The sequence below is a fragment of the Bos grunniens genome, chromosome 4 (genome assembly GCF_055505025.1).
Source record: "Bos grunniens cultivar Pamir isolate PY7600 chromosome 4, Bosgru_T2T1.0, whole genome shotgun sequence".
Taxonomy (NCBI): Eukaryota; Metazoa; Chordata; class Mammalia; order Artiodactyla; family Bovidae; genus Bos; species Bos grunniens.
The window spans coordinates 1271945-1297105 of NC_141168.1; the positions used below are offsets into that span (position 1 = coordinate 1271945).

A 25161-nucleotide genomic window follows, 5' to 3' on the forward strand; every position below is an offset into this window, starting at 1 on the left:
GGGAAGGCAACCTGGTGTGGCAGTCATGAGATTAACGTGTCTTGTTGTGGCCTCGTCACCTGGACGTTGTTAAGAAATTTATCTCGGTGTGAGCGGACCTCCCTGCACTTTGTAATGAGTTGCTTAATAATTGTTTTCCTAATTGTTTTGAACAGAGATGTGCAAATTAACTTTTTAAAGAAAGACATTGGTGTCTCTTATTGAAAGCATGTTTAATTGGGCAAAGAGTGTGCTAACATTTGAACTTTTAAAACAAAATAATCTCAATAGAAATAGTTTTCCTTGGTTCTATCACTGTGACCCTGGATTGTTTTTAGCATATTTAAAAAATCTAGACACAAAGGTGGGCATCATTTTAAGCAAACTTGACCCTGAAGCCTGGCAACACTGTGGTATCATTTTTAGGAGAAAAACCTCCGCGCGGAGGTGACGGTTCTTGTCGTGTTGTCCTGCTTGTCTTTACCAGGCGGGGAAGCGTCACGTGTAGAATGGAATTCTGACTGTGCGTGCCTTCCAGTCTCGGGGGATGTGTGCTGTGGCTGAGGCCGTGGGCAGGTGTGAGTTGTCTCGAGTGAGTCGGGGAAGGTGTGTGCTGCATGAGCACCTGGAGAGAAGACTTTGCTCAAACACACACACAGGCCATGGGGCTTGCACACACATGTCATGCTTCTTGTATGAAAGAGAACTGCGTGTGTCAGAGGATCTGAGGACATGGGTGCTTCCTGAGAGGTCCCGTGTGTCCCCAGGGCCTGACTGCCCCCCACTTCTGGTCTGGTCCTTGTGGAGAGTGGCTGTGATGGCCGGCACCCTGGCTTGCAGGGTGGCAGCTCCCGCTGCCCACAGTGGGCAGGAAGGTGCGTGCTGCCCGGTGTGACCCCGTGGGCCGGCCTGGCCTCGTGTGCTTGGCCCAGCCTGGCTGGAGCGACTCTAGAGGGGAAGCCCCTGGACAGAGGAACTAGAAGAGCTGCTCTCAGGATCAGAGCCGAGGATGCCCAGAGCAGGGTGTCACAGAACTCCTGTTCATGCAGATCTGTCGTTAGAAAACAGAAGCACGTGGACCCGGACACTGGGAAAGACTGAGAGCAGAAGGAGATGGGGATGACAGAGGAGGAGATGGCTGGATGGCATCACCGACTCCATGGACGTGAGTCTGAGTGAACTCTGGGAGTTGGTGAAGGACAGGGAGGCCTGGCATGCTGCAGTCCCTGGGGTCGCAAAGAGTTGAACACAACTGAGCCACTGAACGACAACGGCAAGGGCGTCTGAGTAGAAGCCAGTATAAACTAAAACAGCAGAGTTTAGACTCGTCAGTTCCTGGAGGGCAGTCCGAGGTGCAGGTGGACTCTGTGTCCACCGCACAGCCTACCCTCCCGCCGTGACGGACCCTGGGCTCATCCCGCCCCAGCACCACAGTCGCAGGCGCGCACCCCTGCCTCCCGGGCCGGCACAGGCTCCGCCGTGAGAGAGGGGACTGCAGGGGGGCCTGAGAAATGCCACCTCCTGCCGTTTGGAGCTCCTGGAGGGTCAGGGCCATCTCCTCACCTGGACATGGGTGGTTGGGTCTCACTCTTGGGGCGGGGCCCCAGTCACTGAAGTAACAGGAGACCTGTGAACATCCCATCAGGGTGCTGATCTGTGGTGTCGTTATGGTGACCATCTCGGCAGTGCTGGCCCAGGCTGGCTCCTGCATCTCACTGATCCGGGGTGGGGCTCCCCCACTGTTGGGGCCCCACCTGCTCGCCCTGCCATCAGGGGGAGCCGAGGGCCTTGTGTCTTGGGAGCCCCCTGCTCTCTGCCCCTCAGCTTTCTCTTCGAGGCCCCCAGACTGCCTTCTGCGCCCCTCCGAAGGAGACATGGGTGTTTAGGGTCCATAAGAACCCAGCTGTTCTCACGGTCAAATGGAGCAGCTCTCAGTTTTCAGGGTCAGTTTCCTGGTTTGTGTTTCTGTTTGTCTGGCTGTGCCGGGGCTTGGTGTGGCACGCGGGATCCTTCTGTGCAGCGCACCGGCTCTGGTTGTGCGTGGGCCAGAGCGCCAGCCCGGTAGGTGCAGCGTCACGTGGGATCTTAGTTCTCCGACCAGGGATCAAACCTGTGCCCCCTGCGTTGCAAGGCGATCCTTAACCCTCAGTTCAGTCACAGTCCTGTCCAACTCTTTGCGACCCATGGACCACAGCACGCCAGGCCTCCCTGTCCGTCACCAGCTCCTGGAGTTTGCTCAAACTCATGTCCATTGAGTCGGTGACGCCATCCAGCCATCTCACCCTGTCGTCCCCTTCTCCTCCCACCTTCAGTCTTTCCCAGCATCAGGGTCTTTTCCAATGAGTCAGTTCTTTGCATCAGGTGGCCACAGCTTCAACGTCAGTCCTTCCAGTGAACACCCAGGACTGATCTCCTTTAGGATGGACTGGTTGGATCTCCTTGCAGTCCAAGGGACTCTCCAGAGTCTTCTCCAACACCACAGTTCAAAAGCATCAATTCTTCGGCGCTCACCTTTCTTTATAGTCCAACTCTCTTAACCCCTGGACAACCAGGAAGTCCCTAGGTCAGTGTCCACTTTTCTAATTTCCTCAGATGTCACAGCTGGAGTCACAGCTGGGAGCTTCTAAAGACCCAATTCTGTGATTTCCGCCTTGTCTTCTGAAAACACCAGCAGCTCCTCCTCTACAGGCCCTCGCTGCCCAGGCACAGGTGGCAGGACTGCCCACTCTGCCTTGGCACCCCAGGTTTCCAGCCGCCCTGTCCCTGCTGACCAGCAAGTCCCGAGAGGCCCAGAAAACTCTCCTTTGAGTCTGACCACATTTTCTCCTCTTTCCCTTGGTGATTCGCGCCCCCCTGCATTCAGAGTGGTGTTTGGATATTTTCCTTCGAAGCGTTTACAGTTCCGTGTCTGTCTACCCAGGGCTGGCTCTCACGTGTTGAGGAACACGGGTCCAGCTGAGCCTCCTTCCTCCCCGAGTGGCCCTGGTGCCACCGCGGCATCCTCGCGTGTCTGGGGCCCTCCTCTGCCCCTCCCCTAGGCGCCCACGCGGGGTCCTGTTGCTGGACGCCGAGTCCCCGGGCAGTAGGGCAGGCCCCTGCCTCGGCCAGCAGGCTGTCTCTGTGTCCGTGGCCTGTGACTGAGAGCACATGTGTCGCACGGCTGCACGCGTGTGGGGAGAAAAGCCTCAGAGACAGGGGCTTCAACAGCATCCGTACCAGAGCGGCCGTCGGCGGGGTGTGGGCCGTGGGAGCCGCAGGCCGGGCCCCGCGCGTCTGCCTCCTTACCCTGCTGGCCAAGCACCCTCTCCAGGTGGAGCAGTGTCCGCTGGTGAGAGCGGAGAGAGAATCTCTTGCTCCTTCTCTGTCTTTCTTGATGGAGATGCCCTGGGGTCCGGCCCCGCCTCTCGCCTGTCTGTCTGATCCCGTGGGCTCCCCAGCCTGGGGGCCTGAGCTCGGCATCTGCATGTGGGATCAAGGCCCTCCCTTTACCCCCCACTCCCTCCCTCCACCCTTTGGCCGCCAGACCTGCCAAGGGCATCAAAGGGACCCGAAGCAGAGACGCTGTGACCCAGGTCTGCGGGTGCTGCACTGTCCGCCTCCCCGGCGCCTCCCCTCCTCATCTGAAAACACACGTCGCGTCCGCATGCAGACCTAGCAGTGGTTGAGCAGCACAGAGGCAGGAAGTGAGGAGCTGGGTGCAAACCTGTCGGGCGCATTTAGGGACAAGCCTGAGGACTCCCACCGCGTTAATACTCACCCAGCGACCAGCCTCCGACACCTCGCTGTTCTCGGCCTGGCCTCTCCCGCCCGTGGGGACTCAGCCTCCAGTGCCTGGGGAAGGTGGTGCTGCAGGAAGGTGACCCAGGTAGAGGCAGGTGGGCACAAACCCAGGAGGCGGTGCATGAACCGGAGCGGCACACCGACCCCTGGGGACGATTAATTCATTAGCGCCCGAGCCAGCCTGGATTGTTTCCTTGTAATTACACCCACCTCACACACTTGCTTTTGAAGACATTAATTGCATGATTAGTTTTATGATTTCTTCTGATTACCAATTAAGTTACCTTTTTTTTGTATTTCATACATGCCATTAGGGTTTATAGTGCAGCTTTTTTAATTTCTCACCTAGCGGGGGATCTCACACGTTGGAAGGCTACATTATCCACTCAATAAACAGGCAGAGTTTAATTTTCTGTACAAAGTATTGGTGCGGACTTGGAAAGATGGTGTTTCAGGCATTGCGCTATCGGGAGTGACATTTAATTTTTCAGGGGAGAAATCTTGTTTTTCACTGTCACAGCGATGTTCACAGAGCGTGATTCAGGGCCGTGCGGGGACCCAGCGCGAAGCTCCCACGCCTGCCACCGCGCCCCTTCCCTGACCGAGGCTGCGGTCACTGTTCCCCTGCCTCCTGCACCCGCACGGCTGGCTCCGCTGCTCCCAAAGGCCCTGGAGCCACATGGTGGGCCGCCCCTGTCAGCACTGGGCGCCCGACCCGCACCAGGCAGGTCCAGGGGGCCACACCAGACAGGGACCCTGCAGAGGCACCCAGAGCCTGTTCCCACGACGTCAAGGAGAAAGCAGACTGGCCAGGCTCCTGCAGCTGCTCACAAGGTGGCCTTCGACCGTCCATTCCGCTCCAAACTCTCCCCCTTCCCACAGGAAAATAAGTGCAAATAGATCTGTAATCAACAGCCAGTCACGGGAAGAGCCGCCTAATTGGACGCACTGAAATGACTCCTAGAGCGGGCGTGCGGGAGGGAGCCCAGCCCTGTGATTGAGCAGCATCGATTCACAGCCCAGCACAAAGGGCTGATGAATCCCGCCCTTTACACCGCGTGTGGGCTGGGGGCCTGTGTGGTTCCCGCCTCTGACAGCCAGGCCGCCCAGCAGGGAGGCTGCTGGAGGTCCAGGGACTTTTAATTGGATGTGGCTGCAGAGAGAGAAAGTTCCAATTTTGATGTTGATCCTTGAAGCATTAGCTGACAAAGCCCTGCACCGGTGGGGGAAGGGAGGGACCCCCGCCCAGGGCCTCAAGCCCACCAAGAAAGTGCAGGATGGAAGACGCGGCGGAAAGGGAGGCGCCCGGGCCCCCAGGCTGCTGTCCTCCAGAGTAGGGGAAATGGCGCGATTTCTTGAGTAACATTTATTTACTTCCCGCTTCCCTTTTAAACCAAACTTTCTCCCTTTTGAACGCCAGCTTCACGTACGGTCCTGAATAATGTATGAGCCAGGCTTGGTCAGCCCCCGAGCCATAGAGGTCCCCTGGGGGCGGGGTTCACGGCGCATGCCCCCTCCCCAGGGGCTCCCCCTGTATCTCGAGTCTCTCTCTAAGGCTAATTCGGGGTTTCTTTAGGGCTTGAAGAAGCTTCCGTGTGGAGCCTTCCCCCGGGTTTCATTGAAACGCAAATACAATATTACATTACACATTTATATACAGAATTATAAGTCAAAGAAAACCTATCAGGAAAGAGGACCATCCTGTCGGCTGGCCATGAGCGGGGCCATGTCCTGTGGTGGCACCTGCCTGGGCTTTGTCCTGAGTGGGCAGCTGTCTGCCCGGCTCCCCCAGGCCATGGGGATTGTGGGAAGGGTGAATGTGGCAGATAAAAATGGTCCAGGCCAGTTCATTGCATCAGGATGGGGCTCGTAGGCAGCTTTCTACCTTTTCAAAGACAGGAAACGATATGCTTGTTAAAACTCGTTTTATTTTATTAACTACTTGATGACTACTTCTCTTGTAGCTCAGTCAGTAAAGAATCTGCCTGCAACGCAGGAGACCTGGGTTCAATTCCTGGGTTGGAAAGATTTCCTGGACAAGGAAATGGCAACCCACTCCAGTATTCTTGCTTGGAGAATCCTATGGACAGATGAGACTAGTGGGCTACAGTCCATGGAGTTGCAAGAGTCAGACATGACTTAGCAACTAAATCACCACCGCCACTTGATGGAAAACTTAAAAAATGCAATTTGTTGTTCAGTTGCTCAGTCGTGTCCAACGCTTTGTGACCTCATGGACTTCAGCACGACAGGCTTCACTGTCCTTCACTATCTCCGGGAGTTTGCTCAAACTCATGTCCATTGAGTTGGTGATGCCATCCACCATTTCATCCTCTGTCGTCCCCTTCTCCTCCTGCCTTCAATCTTTCCCAGCATCAGAGTCTTTTCCAATGAGTCAGCTCTTTGCATCAGGTGGCCAAATTATTGGAGCTTCAGCTTCAGCATTGGTCCTTCCAATGAATATTCAGGACTGATTTCCTTTAGGATTGACTGTTCTGCTCTTCTTGCAGTCCAAGGGACTCTCAAGAGTCTTCTCCAACACCACAATTCAAAAGCATCAGTTCTTCAGCACTCAGCCTTCTTTATGGTCCAACTCTCACATCCATCCATGACCACTGGAAAAACCATAGCTTTGACTAGACGGACCTTTGTTGGCAAAGTAATGTCTCTGCTTTTTAATATGCTGTCTAGGTTGGTCATAGATTTTCTTCCAAGGAGCAAGCATCTTTTAATTTCATGGCTTCAGTCACCATCTGCAGTGATTTTGGAGCCCAAGAAAATAAAGTCAGTCACTGTTTCCATTGTTTCCCCATCTATTTGCCATGAAGTGATGGGACCAGATGCCATGATCCTAGTTTTCTGAATGTTGAGATTTAAGCCAACCTTTTCACTCTCCTCTTGCACTTTCATCAAGAGGCTCTTCAGTTCCTCTTTGCTTTCTGCCATAAGGGTGGTATCATCTGCATATCTGAGGTTATTGATATTTCTCCTGCAATCTTGATTCCAGCTTGTGAGTCATCCAGCCTGGCATTTTGCATGATGTACTCTGCATATAAGTTAAATAAGCAGGGTGACAATATACAGTCTTGACGAACACCTTTCCCAATTTTGAACCAGAAAATGCAGTAAAACAGTAAAATCACTGGTGATTCTGCACTCGCATGTTCCCGCCCACCGGTCTTGCTTGTGGAGCGCGTGCACGGCACACGCTATACTGACTCCGTGGATGATGCGCACCTCACAGAGTTCGTCCAGCTTTTTACTCTGTGTGATCGGCCTTGCCAGATGGTCTTTAGAATGTTACTGTATTGTGGTTTGTTGTTCAGTCGCTGAGTCGTGTCTGACTCTTTGTGACCCCATGGACTGCAGCACCCCAGGCTTCCCTGTCCTTCAGCATCTCCCGGAGTTTGCTCAGATTCGCATCCATTGAGTTGGGGATGCTATGTAACCATCTTATCCTCTGTTGTCCCCTTCTCTTCCCGCCCTCAATCTTTCCCAGAATTAAGGTATTTTCCAATGAGGCTCTTTGCATCTGGTGTTAGTTTAAGGAACCATAATTTGTCTATTATTAAATAACCAATCTGCTAGTGCTGAATATTTAGGCTGTTCCAAGGTCTTCACTTTTACAAACCTTGCTGCAATTAATGTCCATATATGTGGGTTTGGTCTCTGTGACTTTCTTCTCTAGGACACATTCCTAGAAGTATAACTCCTATGTCAAAAGGTGCAGACTCTTCTTGGTCTCTTGGTTCTTATTACCCAGTGGAGCCACTGACTCCCCAGATCCCAGAAGGTTCGGGAAGGGGGGGTGCATCTGACAGGCTCTCGGCAACAAGGAGATGTCCGCCCGGCTTGTGTTTCAGCGTTCTTTTTAAATATGCAGTTGTATTAATTCATTTATGGCTGTGCTGGGTCTCCCTTGCTGTGCGGGCTTGCTCTGGGTGTGGGGAGCAGGGGCTACTCTCCAGCGGAGGGGCTTCTGGCTGCGGTGGCTTGTGTCACTGTGGACCACAGGCCTCCGAGCATGCAGACTCCGTAGCTGTGGCTCCTGGGCTCCAGGGCACAGGCTCAGTCACTGCGACCCGGGGGCTTAGTCGCCCTTGGCATGCAGGATCCTCCCAGGCCAGGGATTGAACCCATGTCCCCTCTTTGGCAGGCAAGTTCTTTACCCCTGAGCCACTAGGGAAGCCCTGTTTGGGGCATTCTTTAAGGCAAATTATGGCATCTTTTCATCGCGTCACTCTGTGGGTTTGAAGTCTCGTAAAGCGGAGGTAGTCTCTGAGGCGTGGTCGTGAGTCGCTCCGCTTCTGGGTGCGCCCTGCTCAGGAACCTTTGCGTCTCTCTCCCGGCCTCTCGTCTCCCGTCCTGCAGCTTCTGCGCCTGTGTCTCTGCTGGAGGAGTTTGAACTCCAGGGTGTATGTGGTGCGTCAAGCACACTGTCACGGCCCTTCCGATTTCACCAGCTGCTCTCGCACTCAGAGGACCCCTGATCATTCTGTGGCCAGTTCAGTAGCAGCTTTCCTCTTTAGCTTTTCTTTGGTTCGTGTTGTCCGACTTACTCTTTGAGTTTATCCGGATCATTCTGGGCTACTGTCGTCCCGTGCTGTGCAGCGAGGCAGAGCGTGGGCTCGCCCCAGGCAGCGCCCTCGTTTGTTGGCTGGCGTGGGCAGTGGCTCCCTCAGCCCCGAGGCTGCACGTGGACAGACCTGCGTCGACTCCCCCTGAGAGTCCTGATCCTCACCCCAGCGTCCTCCCAGTCCCGCGGGCTCTTCCTCAAGTGCGAGTCTGCTCTTGTTCCCACCGGCGACCCTGGCCGCCCCTCTGGTCACGTCCAGGCAGAAGTCCCCCGCTTCCAAGGCAGGTCTGGTCAGCTTTCCTGGGTGTGATTTACTTACGATAAAACCCACCAGCCTGATGAGTTCTGGCAGCTGTACAGCAGAACCTCCCCCAGCCCCTCCAGACTCTCTCCTCCACCCCCAGGCCCTCCTCACCCCTCACCCTGTCCCCCACTCCCCAGGCTCTCCCCAGCCTCCCCATAAGCCTAGGCCCATCCCGCCCTACCCCCCTCACCCTGACTCTGGCCAACACCCATTTGCTTTCTTTCACTCTGTCCCCGCCTGTTCTGGAATTTCGTAAAGACAGGAGAGTGTGGATCCTATCTTTGTTTCTCGAGTTTTGCACGGGGCAGGTGCTAGCCGCTCTCCTATGACAGAGGCATTGGCGCAGAGGGGAGGCCCGGGCCCTCCCCTCCATGCTCTTCCGGCAGGGAGGAGGAGGTGAGGGGGCAGGGCCACCCACCCGGGTCCTCCGAGAGCAGGCCCCTCTCCCCGTGGGGCCAACTGACCTGCTCCCGGGCTGGGCTTCCGAGTCTAGGCCAGAGGAACATGCAGGAACCTCTCTCCAGCCCGGCTTCCACACAACAGCCCAAGGCCCCAGCTCCCCCAGCCCAGGGAGACGCGACCCTGAATCCCCAGGGGCCAGCCAGCCCTTGGCTGGGGGCAGCCAGCGAGGTCACGAGGTCACATCTACACAGGACTCAGTGTTCACGCCCCTCCTGGGCTGTTAGCCAGGTTCGTGACGTGTTTACAAGTCGCCCTGGAACAGGAGGACCGGCCGGGCTCGTCTCAGCGGCTCTTTCCTCCCAGACCGGTCCTCGCCCTCAGCGAGGGTCTCGTCTGCAGCTTCCCCGCACGTCCTCCGGGGCATCTACCTCCTCAACCCCGTCCCTCCACACCTGCCTGCCCGCAGGGGCTCAGTGCGGGCCCAGCCCACCGTCAGCCCAGCAACTGACCGGCGTGCGCGTGGAGGACCGGGAGGCCGAGGCCCTGGGCGGGAGCGGACCTCTGCCACTAGGGCTCCGGGCGGGGCGGCCGCGTCCACATCACGGCCCCAGGCGTCCCAGGGACAGCGACAGGGGGACCCGCTGTCCACCTGCCTCCGCCCCAACATGGCTCGTGATGGCCCACTGCTTGATGGGGCTGGCGACTCCTTAGTCCTGCCATTTCCTTAAGGAAGAATTTGGGAAAATGCAAAGTGCTGGTTTCTCTCTGGAAGGAGGCCCAGGTGGGTCAGCTGAGAGTGCCCGCGGCTGGCGGGCTTCAGCCCTCACCCAGATCCCGAGCGCCGCCACGTCCAGGCCTCAGGACAGCGTCTCCGTCCGCCTTCCTCCTCGGGACTCTGGGAGCACTGCGGTAAATTTGCTCGCTGCCACCTCTGGATTCAAGCCTGCTCTCCTTGGTTGCTTTCACCAGAAGAAGGAGGGGGGAGGCTGGAGGAGCAGAAATACTGGGCCGGGCCTCCTCCTGAACAGCCCAGATCCCTGCTCAGGACACGCCTCCTGAACAGCCCAGATCCCTGCTCAGGACACGCCTCTGAAAACTGCCGGAGACAGCGCGCGCTCCCTTCTCCCCGCTCCGTCCTCCACGCTGTTCCTCTCCTTCGTGTTTGGAGGCTGCTTTGTTCCTTTTTCAGTGATGACTTGTGCCGTCGGGAGACAAGCACAGGGATCTCTGGGTCTTGGGGGAGCTTGGTTGCATCCACCCGCCGGGCACAGTTCAGGATCAGACTGATCGGGGCACGTCTGTCCCCCCAGCTGAGCCGCTGAACTGTCCTGCCTCCCACCTGCTCCTCAGACTCATATTTAAAACAAAAGCAACAGTCTCCCGTCTCCAGTTTACACAAACGCAGCCATCCTTAACAGCCCAAATGGATTAGAGCCGCTGCCTCTGCGGAGCCCACTTAGCAAAGTGTGAGACAGTCACCGCACAAGGTAATTTGCAAAAGGCAGTCGCCTCTGATCAATCTGAAATAATCCTCCTGTTTATAAAACAGAACATAGGATGCGGCACTGAGCCCGACGCCAATTACACTGGAAATGCGGTTTTCAAGTGGCGCCCGAGCCGGGGCGCCTGTGGGCTGGCTAGGCACCGTGTCTCCTGGCAGCCTAGGCTGTTCCCTTTCTGGGGTGACTGGAGTGTTAATCCCGTAGCAGTGGGAGCGGTTTCCATGCTCAGGAATTAACTGCAGCACCAGCCACCGTGCGCCACTGACGTCCTGCTGGCCCACGAGGCCCCCACAGACGGGAGCAGGATGGGGAACTGCTGCCCCTTGTCAGCAGGCCCAGCCATCCAGAGGGCACACATCCACACCCCTTCAGGGCTCCGTGGCTTCGAACCTCCGACCCGTGCTATATTTCAGGTTCAATGCCCACTCTGCAAAGGGCTCCCTTCAAGGAGCGTCAGCAGCTGCCTCGTGGGACACCTGTGTGGGAACAGTAGCCCAGGGGCCGCCCGCGAGCCTTCCCAGCCTCAGTCCCAGCCCCGAAGCCCAGAGGAACTCAGGAGAGCACGTCTGTGCAGTGGCTTCCGGGGGGCCAAGTGTCCTCCCACGCTTGGCTGGTGATGGCGGCTCTGACCCTCGGGGCCCCAGGAAGAGGGCTGGGCCTGCAGAGGAGGCCAGATGAGGAAGCAGGGGTTCCGAGGCGGGGGAATCCAGCTGTCCTCCCCGTGGTGGCTTCGGTCCCAAGCTTGTCCCCGTGGTCATAGGATGCAAGTCCGTGCCCAGCACCTCCTCTCCCCACAGCCGAGCTCATGGCAGAAAGGAGACTTTCTTCATGTTTCTCTTCTTATTTTCTTTTGCAAATTTCAAACTTGCAAGTAAGCTGGAAGAACAGTCAAGTCAACACCCACAGCCTTTCATCTGGATTCAGCAACGGTCAGCAGTGGCCCCTGCCACTCATCCACCGCCTGATGAAGCTGTTGAAAGTAAGCTGCAGACGTGAAACTCCACGTGAAGTGTGTTTTTAAACGTGTGTGTTCTCTGACACCATCCCCCGAGCACAGCTTGGACGTCATTTATCACAACTTGTGCTCAGATTTCCCCCCTCGTCCCAGTGACGCTCTTCACAGCTGCTATTTCATTTTTGATCCAGACTGCAGTCAGGGAGCACTTCTGCTCTTGTGGTCACGTCTCCTTAACTGTCTTTATGCTGGAACACTCTTCCTGTCTTTTGACTCTGTTTTATTATTGGCCTTTCCTAATATCGCAGTTTCTACAGACACTGGGCCACTCGTCCCGTGGAGTACGTCTCGATCTAGGTTTGTCTGTTGTTCCCACGAGGTCGGGTTCAGACGAAAGGTTTGGCGAGGGATGCCGCACATGTGGGTCTGCGTGCACCTCCTGGGCGTCATGTCAGGAGCTGGACGGCCACCTGCTGAGGGTGAGGCCCCTGCTGAGAATGGGGCCCAGCTAGTGACTCCTCTAGGAAGGGACCCTCTCTCCTGGCTGTTGTTCAGTCACTCAGTCGTGTCTGACTCTTTGTGACCCCATGGACTGCAGCATGCCAGGCCTCCCTGTCCATCACCATCTCCCAGAGTTTGCTCAAACTCATGGCCATCGAGCCGGTGATGTCCTCCAACCATCTCATCCTCTGTCTCCCTCTTCTCCTCTTGCCTTCAACCTTTCCCAGGGTCTTTCCAACGAGTGTGCTCTTCGCATCAGCTGGCCAAAGTATTGGAGCTTCAGCATTAGTCCTTCCAATGAATATTCAGGACTGATTTCCTTTAGGATGGACAGGTTTGATCTCCTTGCAGTCCAGGGAACTCTCAACAGTCTTCAACACCACAGTTCAAAAGCATCAGTTCTTCAGCACTCAGCCTTCTTTATGGTCCAACTCACATCCATCCATGACTACTGGAAAAACCATAGCTTTGACTAGATGGACCTTTGTCAGCAAAGTAATGTCTCTGCTTTTTAATATGTTGTCTAGGTTGGTCATAGCTTTTCTTCCAAGGAGCAAGTGTCTTTTAATTTCATGGCTGCAGTCACCCTCTGCAACAATTTTGGAGCCCAAGAAAATAAAGTCTGTCACTGTTTCCACTGTTTCCCCATCTATTTGCCATGAAGTGATGGGACCAGATGCCATGATCTTAGTTTTTTAATGTTGAGTTTTAAGCCAATTTTTCCACTCTTCTTTTTCACCTTCATCTATCTCTCCTAGGTGGTTAACCAATAATCTGGGACATACTTTGAGATGGTTAGATGCCCTGATCCCCTGAAGAGCTACCTTCCCCAGGCGCCCCTTGTTTCAGGCTGAGTGGGGGAGCCGGGTGGGTCTTTACCCGGGGAGGAGCCTCTTGCCCACCTGCGTGGCCCCAAGGCTCTCAGCGGTGCCCCACAGCCATGCAGACAGTGATACAGCACCTCGTCCTGTCTCATCAAGGTGGGAGCTTATCCTGGGGCCAGTAAGCAGGACGGTGCGGGACCAGCTCGGGAGACGGGGAAGAGGGGAGCATGCTATGCAGGTGGGGCTCTGGGGGTCGGGAGGCCCGAGGTTTGGAGCCGGAGGACGGAGAGTGTCCCCAAGACAGGCTGTCCCCCCAGAGTGAGAGCCCGCTGGTGTCTCGGGAGAGGGGGCAACTCTGAGGGGCAGAGGGGACGGTCTTGCTGCGGAAGGGGATGCTGTCCGCCCAGGGCTGGGTGTGGGCCCCTGAGTCTGTATCTATGGCCAGGCACTCGGGGAGGACCACGCCCCCCAGGGGAACCCTCGAGATGGACAGTCCCCACACCGTCCCTCGGGGCCTGGGCAGAGCCGCACAGCCTCCCTGGAGCGGTGGCCATCTAGACACGGCTCGGCTCAGAGCTGCGGTCCTTCTCGCGGTTTTGAATGCGGCCTCTGCACACGTCCCAGCCGAGCTCCCCTCAGTCCTGCAGGAGCCTCGGAACAGTGGAGCTCCCCTGCCATTTGACAGACCTCCTGTGGGGACGCCCCGGGGGGGCACAGCCCCACCAGCAGGGGCCCTCAGGCCTGGGTCACACGAGGTCTACACAGGTACTCGTGGTCACGTGTGGCCTTAGAGCAGGGCGACCCCAGAAGGGCCCCAGATCGTGGCCTGGTTGATGCGGAAGAGCTCTGTCATTTTTACAGACGTCTGCTAACCAACCGACTTTGCAAATCGCCGTAGAATCTGGTGTCTCTGTAGTGTGCCGACAAGTTTGGCTTGTGGGCAGCACCTCTCCGGACAGTTGCTTTGGGAACAAGGCTTTGGATGTCTGCCTTTGACTTTAAATAGTTTGTCTTTAGAGATGGCAGTTTAAAATGCACTTGGAAGGTGACGGATTTAGCCGTCCTCTCTAAAAATGTATTGCGTTATTTCAAAACTAAGCAGCTCCCTGGGATGCCGGGCGTGGTTGCGCCTCACACATCAGCAGAGCGTGAGAGGAAGTGCTCCGAACACGTGCGAAATTAAAATAGTGTTTACTTTTAAGGTGGGGACATAATCAGTTTTCCTTAGAAAATTACAGAAACTGAGATGCAGAGAGAAGCGTGGTTTGAAGAAACGGTGACACCGTCTTGTCTGGATTCACGAGTCCGGACGCCTGCCCCAGAAATAATGTTCACAGCGGCCGCGGGAGCCACGTCCAGCCGCGGGTGCTCTTCCAGCTGCCATCCGCCCTTCGGCCGCATCAGAGACCCGGGAGCGTCCCCCACCCCTGCCGGCTGTTCTGCAGGAAGCAGCACTGGCCATCGATTGGAGTTTGCCTGGTTTTCTTTGAGTTCTCGTCGGCACACTGTTGACTTAGGTTTCACGTCTGCAATGACCAGAGGCCCCGTCCAGCCTCCCCCGACTGGCCCGTGTCTGCCCACTTCCCTCCCCTCCACCCTCTGGGCGCTGCCGGGGCTGCCAGCTTGGGGGCAAAGGGCATAGACATCTCCTACCCAATGGCTCCCTCGCTTCACACACCAGCTCCTTGATCGGCTCGACCTCTGATGTGCAGCACTGAAACACGGATCGTGTCCACATGCAGACACAGTCCAAGGCAGAGAGAAGACCCCCAGGATCCAGACAGGTCGGGAAGGGAGGCTGGCGTGGAGAGGGGTCTGTTAAGAGGCCTCAGCCTGGGGGAGTCAGCACTGGGGTCCAGGGAAGCCGCGGTGGTGCCCACGGTCTGTCCAGGGTTCACAGCGTGTCCCCTAGATGGCAGCTGCCCGGGTCAGGGCCCGGCCGCCTGGTCTGCACAGGGGGCCCTGAGATCAGAGCTTGAAGTGCGGCTGAGGAAGGAGAGCGAGGAGGGCGGATGCAGTGGCCCTTCATGACGGCTTTGTGTGCGGGGAAGCCATAAACAGGTTATCGACTCGTCCAAAGGTGCACGTCGGCCCCGACACGGTGGGGAGCAGCACGCCTTCCGGGTCCTCGTCCTGCCCTCCCTCTGCTGGGATTCTCCACGACTCTCCCCCGCAGAGCCGGCCGTTGGCATCGCTAAGATCCAGGCGTCTGGCTGATCCGGGCGTCAGGAAACTCGCCAAAATCCTCTGGATGAGGCAGCTGACCCCTGATCCTCCACCTCCGTCTCTGACACCAAGGTCTCTGGCTCCGACCAGCTGCTGCTGCTCTCAGAGGAGCTCGCCCCGGGGGGACCCTTGGCGGTGCTGGAGTAGACAGTGAGGTCCCTGAGCCTGTGCCCGTCTCTCGGACATGGAGTCCTGGCTTAGAGAAGCCGGCTGCCGCTCCAGGTCCCTCAGTAGGGGAACGCTTCCGCCACCTTCACCCAGGGGTTCCTAGTGGCAGGAGCCGACCGGATCTGGTTTCCTTCGGCTGGATTACACCCCTGTGAGTCTGGCCGTCTCTGCCATCAGCTCCGAGTGAGGCTGCAGGACCGCGCCCAGGACAGGCGGCCCCTTCTCTCCTCCGCCCCCAGCGCTGGGGCTGGCGCTGAACAGCACCACACCGGGAAGGATGGCCGTCACCTCGGCCTGTGTGAGGCTCTGTGGTTAGTTGCTAAGTTTTTTTCTGACTCCGAAAACCAGGCTGGTCCCAGCTCTTGTCTGAATCTGGGGAAATTAACCCAGGGAGGGGGAACACCAGCCCCATGTCCTTGGAGGGGGCGCCTGGCTGCGAGGAATCGCCCAATCTGATTTTACTTCCCTGGCGGTTTCTTTTCTCGCTTTCTCTTTGAATAATGCGAGTAGGGTCCCGACATGGTCCCAAGTCTTACCTGAAACGGGCTCAGCAGGAGAAGAAGCAAGGTGGCGGGAAACACCCGAGGAGCACGGAACCAGCTTCTAGATGCTTCCTGGCCCAAAGAGCGACTGTCAGCTCAACCCAGACGGTCTCCGCTGGGTTTCTCCCAGAGTGTCTTATCCCTTCTTATCCCTGGGGCTGTTGGCATCACGCTAAGTGGGTTCCTGAGCCATCTGAGCATGGGGTGTCTCCCCCAGGGCCGTCTGAACATGATGTTCTTCTGGAGTCATCCTGAGGAAGCAGTTACCCAGACCACAGTGGCAGGATGTGTGGCCGTGGCCTGGGTCCCACGTGTCAGGAGGAAGACCAGTGAAAGTGAGACGCTTTGCTGTCCCATGGACTGTAGCCCGCCAGGCTCCTCTGTGCGTGGAATTCTCCAGGCAAGAATACTGGAGTGGGTTGCCTTGCCCTCCTCCAGGGCAATCTCCCTGACCCAGGGATTGAACCCACATCTCCTGCATTGCAGGCAGATTCTTTACCAGCTGAGCCCCCATGTCAGGGGGGAGTCCTTGGGAAAGTTGCCCTGGGATGCAGCATCATTCCCACCCTATGAGTCCCAAGGACAACCTGACCTCTGTGGGGAAGGACTCGACCCCAGGCCTCGTCGGAGCCCCAGGCCCCGCCTGTGCTCGGCCCAGATCTGAGCTCCTTCCTGGTCGTGTGGAAAGTGAGCCCGGTTTCTCCTACTTCATCTGTGGGGAGGCCCAGTCCCTCGACACTGGAAGGCAGAATCAGGTTTAGGCAAGCACACGAGGGCATTCCTGACAGTCTCCTGGGAAAGGTGATTCCAGAAACCCGTGGGCTCCCTGAGCGCTGCTGAGGGCAGGGGGGTTTTATGTTTTAGAAACGTTGGTACAGGGTTGTTGTTTACAGATGAAAACTCACAGCCAGCCTGCCTGCTTAGACGGCACCCTCAGACTGAGGGCAGCGCCACTTACAGACTGTGCCGTCCATCTGGGGAGATGCCCGTTGGCAGAATCACTGAGACATGCATGTCTCTCTCAGACACTCGCGGGTCCCATGCGCAGAGCTGCCTGGGGGTAACGCAGGTTCTAGAACAGGTGCAGTGACCTGTCTGCAGGGCGTCAGGGCTGCCAGGCTCCCTAAACACTGGCCTTTGCTCCGTGGTCCCACCACACCCAGGGGTGCTCCCACCGGGCTGGATACCCCATCACTGCCTGGCCGAGATCAGGCTCCGTCCCCACGGCTCCTGGCTCCCCGCAGGGCCTTCCGCCTGGGGTCCTCACTTGGAAAAGGGGACAAGAAAGGCCTCCCCGTGTGGAAGGTGCCCGGCTCCAGACTCATCACACTCACCTGCCAGGGTGTCTTCGCCTCTACCCTGTGCCCCCGAGGCAGGACCACACTCACCCTCGAACACACAGGCGAGGAAGTGGAAAATGGACAACAAGGGGCCCTGAGCTCCTCCAGAGGAGGCTGTGGGCCGAGTGCCCAGACGAGCCCCCAGCGCCTGGTGTCCGCTCCTGCCCAGCGCTCGGCCAGGAGCTCTGCCGGGAAGCCCCTTCTGCACTCAGGGAGCAGGAGGGGCAGAAGGACCAGGGCACAGCTTTGCCTCCCCAGGCCCTGCCCTGGGGTCTTCCCCACGGCCTGGGCCCCAGCTGTACACTGAGCTGTGGGGGCACATGGGGGCCCAGGGTGCTGTCTGCCTGCCCTTGCAGCCTTCCCTTGGCCTCCCAGGCTGGATGTGAAGCCTCCCTCATCCAGAAGTGTGATTCAGAGGCTGACTTGGTGTTCTCACACGTTTGAGGGGATAATCCGTTTACTGGCAAACGCATGTGCATTACTCAGGATTAGTGTGACTGACTGTGACAGAAAATCCAAAATAATAGCAGCTTAAACAACTAGAAATTTATTTTCATTTCTTGGAGAAGAAAAAGTCCAGAGTCAGGCAATCCAGGAACCACCTGACATCTGAGGTGGCAGAGGCCCTTCCCCTGTGTGGCTCCCACACCCTCAGCACAGGGCTCCCTCCTCACGGCCCAAGGTGGCTGCCCAGTTCCTACCATCAGCCCACATCCCAGCATCAGGGACTGCGGGAAGCACACACCAGGGGCACCACAGGGAGGAAGCACTGGCCTCACCGCGGGAGTGGCCGGCAGGCAGAAGCTGTATGCTGGCAGTTGTGGTCCAGCTTTAAAGGCCGGGGGTTCCAGGAAATCAAGGAGGAGCAGCAGGCATGAGAATCCGGCTTCAGTGGTGCTCCGGTGACCCTGCCCAGGCCCCTCGTGGTCCCGGGCCATGTTACCTATGGCCGGTCACCTGCTGCTTTTCTGAGGCCTGGAATCTGCTCACTCAGGAGAAAACTTTTCAGCCAGTCCACCCTCCCATCCCTGGGGAGACAGGAAATGCACTGGTTTCTCCATAGGGCCAGCGAGCTGCCCACCCAGCGCCTCCTCCAGGCTCCAGGCCCCACCCAGGTTCTGCTGAGGCCCCGCCCATCCCCGCCCGCCCGGCCCCACCCCCGCCAGGCTCCGCCCAGGCCCACCTCCAGGCCCTGCCCAGACTGCCCAGGCCCCCTGCATGCCCCAGGCTCTGCCGAGGCCCCGCCCAGGCCCCCTCCAGGCCCCGGGCTCTGCGAAGCCCCCGCCCATATCTACCTCCAGGCCCCGCCCTGGAGGAGCTGAGGCGCACAGCGGGCGCCCAAACCCACTGGGAGCCACGCCCACCAGGTTTCTGAGTTCTTGGGGCATCTTCATCCTCAAGGAAGAGCTTGACATGATGGGAATCAAGCCGCAGGACCTGAGCTCGGCCGTTTAAGGGGGCTGGACAGCAGGGCCCTGAACAGTTCACAGGAAGCCCGCCAGTGAGTGAAAGGAAACCTGACCACCCTCCCTGACCTTGGATGATGGCGCCTCGGAGACGGTGTCCCGGGCGATGGAGACACCAGGCTGCCGGGGGTCCAGCTCCAGACGGGTCTCCTGTCAGGAGCGAAGGTGGGTGCAGCCCCGGCACAAGGGAGCCCCTGACCCGTAGCAGGGGCTGGCGGGCCCGGCACCGGAACCGCGCTCCATGTCAGGAGCCCGGACTCTACGCCTGAGACGGGGGTCTCTCAAGGCCGACAGTAACCTTGTGAATGTTAATTAAGAGTTTTCCATTTCATTCTGCTAATAATTTATTTTTCCAGGCTTTTATATTCTAAGTAGTCATAATATTTTAGGTTTTATTAAGTATTTTATATAAAATATTAAAAAGCAGTGACATTACTTTGCTGATCATGTAGTCAAAGCTATGATTTTTCCAGTAGTCATGTATGGATGTGAGAGTTGGACTATAAAGAAAGCTGAGTGCTGAAGAATTGATACTTTTGAACTGTGGTGCTGGAGAAGGTTCTTGAGAGTCCCGTGGACAGCAAGGAGATCCAACCAGTCCATCCTAAAAGAAATTAGTCCTAAATATTCATTGGAAGGACTGATGCTGAAGCTGAAGCTCCAATCCTTTGGCCACCTGATGTGAAGAGCCGACTCATTTGAAAAGACCCTGATGCTGGGAAAGATTGAAGGCGGGAGGAAAAGGGGATGACAGAGGATGAGATGGTTGGATGGCATCACCAACTCGATGAACATGAATCTGAATAAGCTCCGGGAGTTGATGATGGACCAGAAAGGCTGGCGTGCTGCGGTCATGGAATCGCAAAGAGTCAGACACGACTGAGTGACTGAACTGACTGAACTGATACAGATACTAGCTCTCTTTTGTGCAACATGTGTTCATAGCAGTTCAGAGGTGTGCATGCATGGGAAGGACGGATGGAAGGACAGATGGATGCTGGGTGGAGATGGGCAGATGGACGGATGAAGAGGTCCATGGATAACTAGGTTGGTGGGTGCATGAAATGGAGGGGATGAGGGTCCCTGGTATGGCTTTCCCAAGTAGAAAGAAAGGACAGAAGGACAAGCGGGAAGGGGCGAGGTATGCAGCGGAGGAGGGGCGTCAGGGGCTGACCAGCCAGGGGCTGGAATCTACCCTGGCAGCTGCAGCCCCGGAAGGAGGTGGCCGCTGTGTGGGCAGCTGGCCCCCAGAAGCGCATGGTGGGTGGGGGAGCCTCACGGTGAGCAGGGTTGTGAAAGAACACGTGTGTGTCATACATGTGCACGTTGGCGATGCCGCCCCCCGTGTGTCACACCGTGTCCCCTGGCGTGGCCGTCTCTCTCCAGACTCTCTCGTAACAAGGACTCTCGTGACACTGGATGGGGGCCCCCCAGGCGAGCCCGTCGTGACCCCATCGTCTGCAGAGGCCCCCCTTCCCACAGTCACTGAGGTCACGGTCACTGCGGATTACAACAGCCGCGTCTCTCGAAGGGACACGGTTGAACCCACGACACCCACTGGTGATGCCTTTGCACCCTGCTGACAGGTTTTCTCCAGGTTGTTCCACGAACACTAAGACAGCAATGGCGCCATCGGGCTGCGCCCTTCGATTTCCACAGACAGAGCTCACGTCCCTGCCCAGGTCACAGCGGGTGATGGGCCAGGAGAACCGCGGCCTGAGGGTGGAAAGGGCCGGGCCCGGACCCACCCCGCATCCAGGACCTCAGAGCCCAGCCTCGCCCTGAACACGCCTGTGGGCGACCTCAGAGCAGAGGGGCTGGGGGTGAAACCAGGCTGCCAAACAGGAGCCAGAGCCGGGGGTCTCATCTCCACCTTCCAAATCAGGAAGAGGGGCTCACCACCCCCTCCAGTTCTCCAGGGCCTGAGGGCACGCCGAGTGTAGAAGCTAATAGTGAAGATTTGCGTGTGATCATTGATTTGCATGTGAACATTTGGGCCGAGTGAAAGGGATGTTTAAAGTTCAGGAGAAAAAAAAAGAAATAAATAAAGTTCAGGAGAGAGCTTTCTTCCTGCCAGTTCTGCTGGGAGTTAAGTGCCGACTCTTGCGCTGTTTCATGACCCAAAGGCAGTTCAAAGACTGAAAGATGTTTGCACTCTTCTCATTCCTCAGTTTTCAATAATGGAATTCCTGCTGGCGTGGGGCTGGGGGTCCTGGGGTGACGATGGTGATGGAGGCAGGGCCGCTGGAGCAAGACCTGGACTCAGTCCGAGCCCCTGACCCTCCCCTCCCTGCCGGGGTCCCGTCTGCACCGTCACCCCTCCGTCCTCCGGTCAAACCTCACGGGGTTACCACAGAGTGTCCTGTGAGCTTGGTATTAATTCAGGGCCATCAGCACCCCGACTTCTTCCCTTGGACGAATGCAATCTGAGCTGCATCAGGGGTCGTTCTGGGAGTGAGCAGAGGGCGAGGGGAGGAACAGAGTTCAGCTGGAAGGCAGGGAAGCCTGGGGTGGGGTTCCTGAGAAGGTCGCCGGGGCAGCTCTCCAGCCGTAGCTTCCGGGGCCGAGCCAACCCTGGGGGCCCGCCGGCTGTGTGCAGGGCCTCGCCTGGGGACATAGGTGCGGCTGGCGGTCAGCCCCCCTCGCCAGGCAGGACAGAGGAGCGGCCTCTGGATGCTGTGGTCCATGGCAGTGCATCTCCAAGGGGGTCCCCGGAGAAGCAGGAACCTGGGAAATGCTGAGTGTCAGGCCCACACCAGACCCAGGGACTCAGCACCTCTGAAAGCAGGAGGGGGGCAAGTCTCCAGTGATTCTCACTCGTGATCAGGTTTGAAAACCACCGGACGAAGGGATGCCTGCCATGTAGACAGCCACCCAGGAGACAGCTCCAGGGTACGGGGTGGCCAGCAGGGAGTGCGGGAGGGGCTCGAGGGGACTGTAAGACGCTGAGCCCAGCGTGGCCCTGGGGACTGGCCCCCCTGCGAGGGAGCTGAGTTCTGCCCCCAGAGCTGGTGCCCCCTCCCACCTGCCGCCCAGGTGCCCCCCCACTTCCTCCAGACCCCCTCAGCTGTCCTGCCCCCAGGAGCCACTTCTGTGGAGTCTCCCGGCTCAGCCTCCAGCCCCCGGGTGGTTTCTCTGTCACTGCGGGTGTGGTAGGAATGCCCTTGGCTCTGCGCAGCGTCAGTTCTCTCCCTTGAGAGGGGAGCTGGGCCTGAGCCACACGCTCCATCCTACTCTGCACCCTGAGTGTGTGATGTCGCACCCACAGCCCCGAGGCGCATCCCCACCCGGCTCCCTGTGTGTCTGGAGACCACGGCCTGGCCCAGAGCCTGGCCACGGGGCCCCGTGCCCCTCGATTCTGAGCTGTGGCTCCTTGCTGCACTGTCCCTTCTTCACTGGAGTGAACGGGGGTTTGCTTTTGTAGCCGTCGGTGCTGAGCTCGATATGGGGTTCCTCTCTTTGCAAACGAACGTAGTGGACTTGTCCCACAGAGCGAGGACCAGCACCTTTTAAAGCTGAGTCTGACTGTGGGCCGCTGATTTGCACGTGTTGATTGTAATTGCTCCAGAGTTGCTCCCGGAAGCTCTGCTCTCCACACTCCCATGATGGAGGGGCCCCTGGAAATTCAGAGACGTTTGGTTGGAATTTTCACAAGACCGCTTAGTAGTTACTAAGGTGCTGTTCCCAGCCCACCCCAAAGTGCCTGCTGCTCGGCCCGATGGTCTCGGGTTCCCACTGCCTGTTGTTACAGCTCGCTCGGCGGTGCCCGGGGGGGACAGACGGCGTGCGGCCTGTGCGGTGTGGGTGGAGGGGATGGGCCAAGCCACGGGCACCATTGCACGCGAGGGGCACCTCAGAGAAAGGCCGGGTGGTCCTCAGGTGAGAGCAGAGCCCCTGTGCCCCGCGCTGACGTGTGGCAGGTCCAGAGCCCGTCTGCTTTGTCCCAGCCTGTGTTCGGGGCCCCTGAGTGGGCTCCCTGGTGGGAAGCCGCCGTCTCCAGGCTCCTACAGAGAATGGCCTGCAGAGGCTGCTTGCCTGAGCTGAGCTTTTCCCAAAGAAGGAAATAAAACAGATGTCCATGCAGGAGTGCCAGGTGAGATGTGCTGAGCTGACCACTCCCGGGGGGCCCCAAAGCCAGTGCCGAGATGGGGTGCAGCCACATGGAGAATGCGGACCCCTCGTCCACCTCCTCACTCCTGGGCACCCTACCTGCCCCACCTGCCCCCCCGCCAGGGCTGCGATCTAACCGTGTCTGACCAGTAAGTAATGCAGGATCCTCATGGGACGTTCAGAAAGTCCTGCGGGCCACAGAGAACAAGGAAAGTCCCCTGGCCCCTGCCTCCTTCCCGGGGCGTCTCGCTGGGCTTTTTTCCTACAAGATTGAGCTTCCTTTTGCGCAGAAGTGGGACTGGCAGGTTTTGTGTCTGAACTCTTAGATGTAGCAGACCGTTCCCACGTCCCGAGCTGTTACACGGACCTGCTCTCAGACCCTCAGATTGTCCTCTCTGCTGGGCCCAGGCCACACCCCCGCCTTGGTCTCCCCAGCAGGAGCCCCGCTTCCTTCCAGCCAGTGAGAGCCCAGGACCCATCCCGCGCTGTGGAGACCCCTGGGGACCAAAGCACGTTTCCACAGGGTTGCTGCCTAGCCGGAGGGTTCCTATCCCGCATGTTATCTACATTATATGCGTGTGTGTCACACATGGCGTGTGTGTGTGTAGACCATGTATGTGGCATGTCAACGAGGACCTCGGCATGTGCCCGGCACACGGTGGTGCCCGAGATGCTGCTGAAATTCCTCACGTCCCCTTCGGGCCCCAGTTCTCTCTGAAGCCACAGACGCCTGTTTAGAGGCGAGCCTGATTCACATGGTCAGCCAGAGGAGGCTGGGACGTGAACAGGAAGGTGCGACTCCTGAGCAAGAGATAAAGGTCTGCTGGACAGGGGGTGGGGGCAGGTCTTCCACATCTTGCTGCCAGTTTGCACAATATTGGTCCCTGACTGGCGTCTCAGCACAGGGAGACGATGACAGTAAAGCCTTGGGTCCCTTCTCCACGAACTCAATCTCTGTTCCCACGGACCCCTGTCTCGCTCCGGTTGTAGGTCAGATGGATGAGATTACAGGCTTCTCTGGCTATAAATTAAATGGAAATTGGCTGAATACCTGGTCACCGTGGGGTGACCATGAAGGACTGCAGGCATCTCTCATCTCTTCTTGGGCCAGTTTCCCAGCAACACGCAGCCCATGTGCTCTGGCCGTTTCTCCTCTTAGAATTGGGAAGACGCCCTTCGTTTCCGTCGGCTGAGCATCAGTGCCGTGTGCGCCAGCGCAGGGAAGGCGCTCTTCCCGCTGCTCGGGGTGCGCGAGGCCCCTGGACCAGGACTCCTGTCTTGCTGGCATCTGCTCCCCCTACACGGCTGCCTTGTGTGTAAGGACCCCTGGGGGTGCGTGCTGCTGCTCCAGGAGCCGGGGAAGGTGCCGGGGTCTTCCTCCTTCACGGAGAGGCGTAGTGAGGCTGCCTGGCATCTGCCGGGGGTCGGGGACAGGAGATGTTGGGGGGAATGTCAGTTCACATCCTTCAGCACAGACCCCCACGTGTCCGCCTCCCGTGCCTGGGTCTCCCCGGGCCCCCATCCAGGCTCCGCTCCCCCATCTGGGAGCCCACGGCCCCGCCCACCTGGGCTCTTGAGCAAAGCGTGGGCTCAGCTCTGACAAGTGCTGCGCCCAGGGCACCTGGCTCGCCAGGCGCCTCTGGATGCCCAAGGGCACCGCGGCCAGCAGACCCTCTAGATGAACTGCTGTTGAAAATCCCCGCCGCTTCAGGCTGTAGAATCGCAGCCCTGGAGACCCTGCCCGCCCCAGGCGTGGGCGCTTCTGAGCACAGGGGCCAAGCTTAGCCAGACGTGCACGTCCGCCGGCAAAGAAGCTCTGTTCCCAGCAAACTGAGGGGAAGGACAGCCCACCTGTCAGGGTCCCAGAGCAGTGTGGGGATGAGGGCACGGGTCTCCATGGTGACCGGGAACCACCCCTGCTTCCGTGGCTCTGCGATGGGACCTGGATGAGCGGAGGGAGGGTCTGGGGACCAAGACCGGGGAACAGGCTGGGCCAGCAGCAGAGACTCAGCTAGGCTGACCCTGAGACGTGGGTCAGCATCCATGGGGACCTGGTGTCCAGGCAGAGAGCCGGCCAGGAGGCCCGGGGACAGGCCAACGAGGAGACAGAGCCCCGAGGGGAAGAGCAGGCTCTGAGACCCGAGACCCAGGGTCTAAGGGCGCTGAAGCCTGGGCTGAGGGTGGGGGACGAGGTCTCAGGACGGGACTGCTGGCGCCTGATGAGGGTTGTTCTCTGAGTCTGCACTCAACAGGGTAACGATAGCATTGCCCTAGCATCCTGTCCCCACGCCATCCTTCTGGGCCTGTGTCCTGATCACCTCCTCTTACAAGGACGGGTTACACTGGATCACGGCCCACCCTCTACCTCATCTTACCCTAATCACCTCTTCAAAGACCCACCTCCAAGTGCAGTCACGTCCCGGGATCGCCGCTAACCATCGCTGTTTCCCTTTTCGTTCCATTGCTCCTGTTCCATTTTGCAAAAT

At 58.0% G+C, this 25161-nt stretch overlaps 1 protein-coding gene across 3 annotated transcripts in view; it reads left to right on the plus strand.

The window, feature by feature from the left end:
* PTPRN2 (protein tyrosine phosphatase receptor type N2) overlaps positions 1 to 25161 on the plus strand; it is a 607146-nt gene that overhangs the window by 390257 nt on the left and 191728 nt on the right. Inside the window, exon 13 of one of the 3 annotated variants that reach the window (XM_086394675.1) lies at positions 12227 to 12633. The exons of the other annotated variants lie outside the window; for them this stretch is intronic. Coding sequence (XP_086250801.1) covers positions 12227 to 12475 — 249 coding nt within the window. The 3' untranslated portion in view covers positions 12476 to 12633. Of the gene's footprint in view, positions 1 to 12226; positions 12634 to 25161 lie in introns of those variants that run through there. 3 annotated transcript variants of the gene reach the window in all.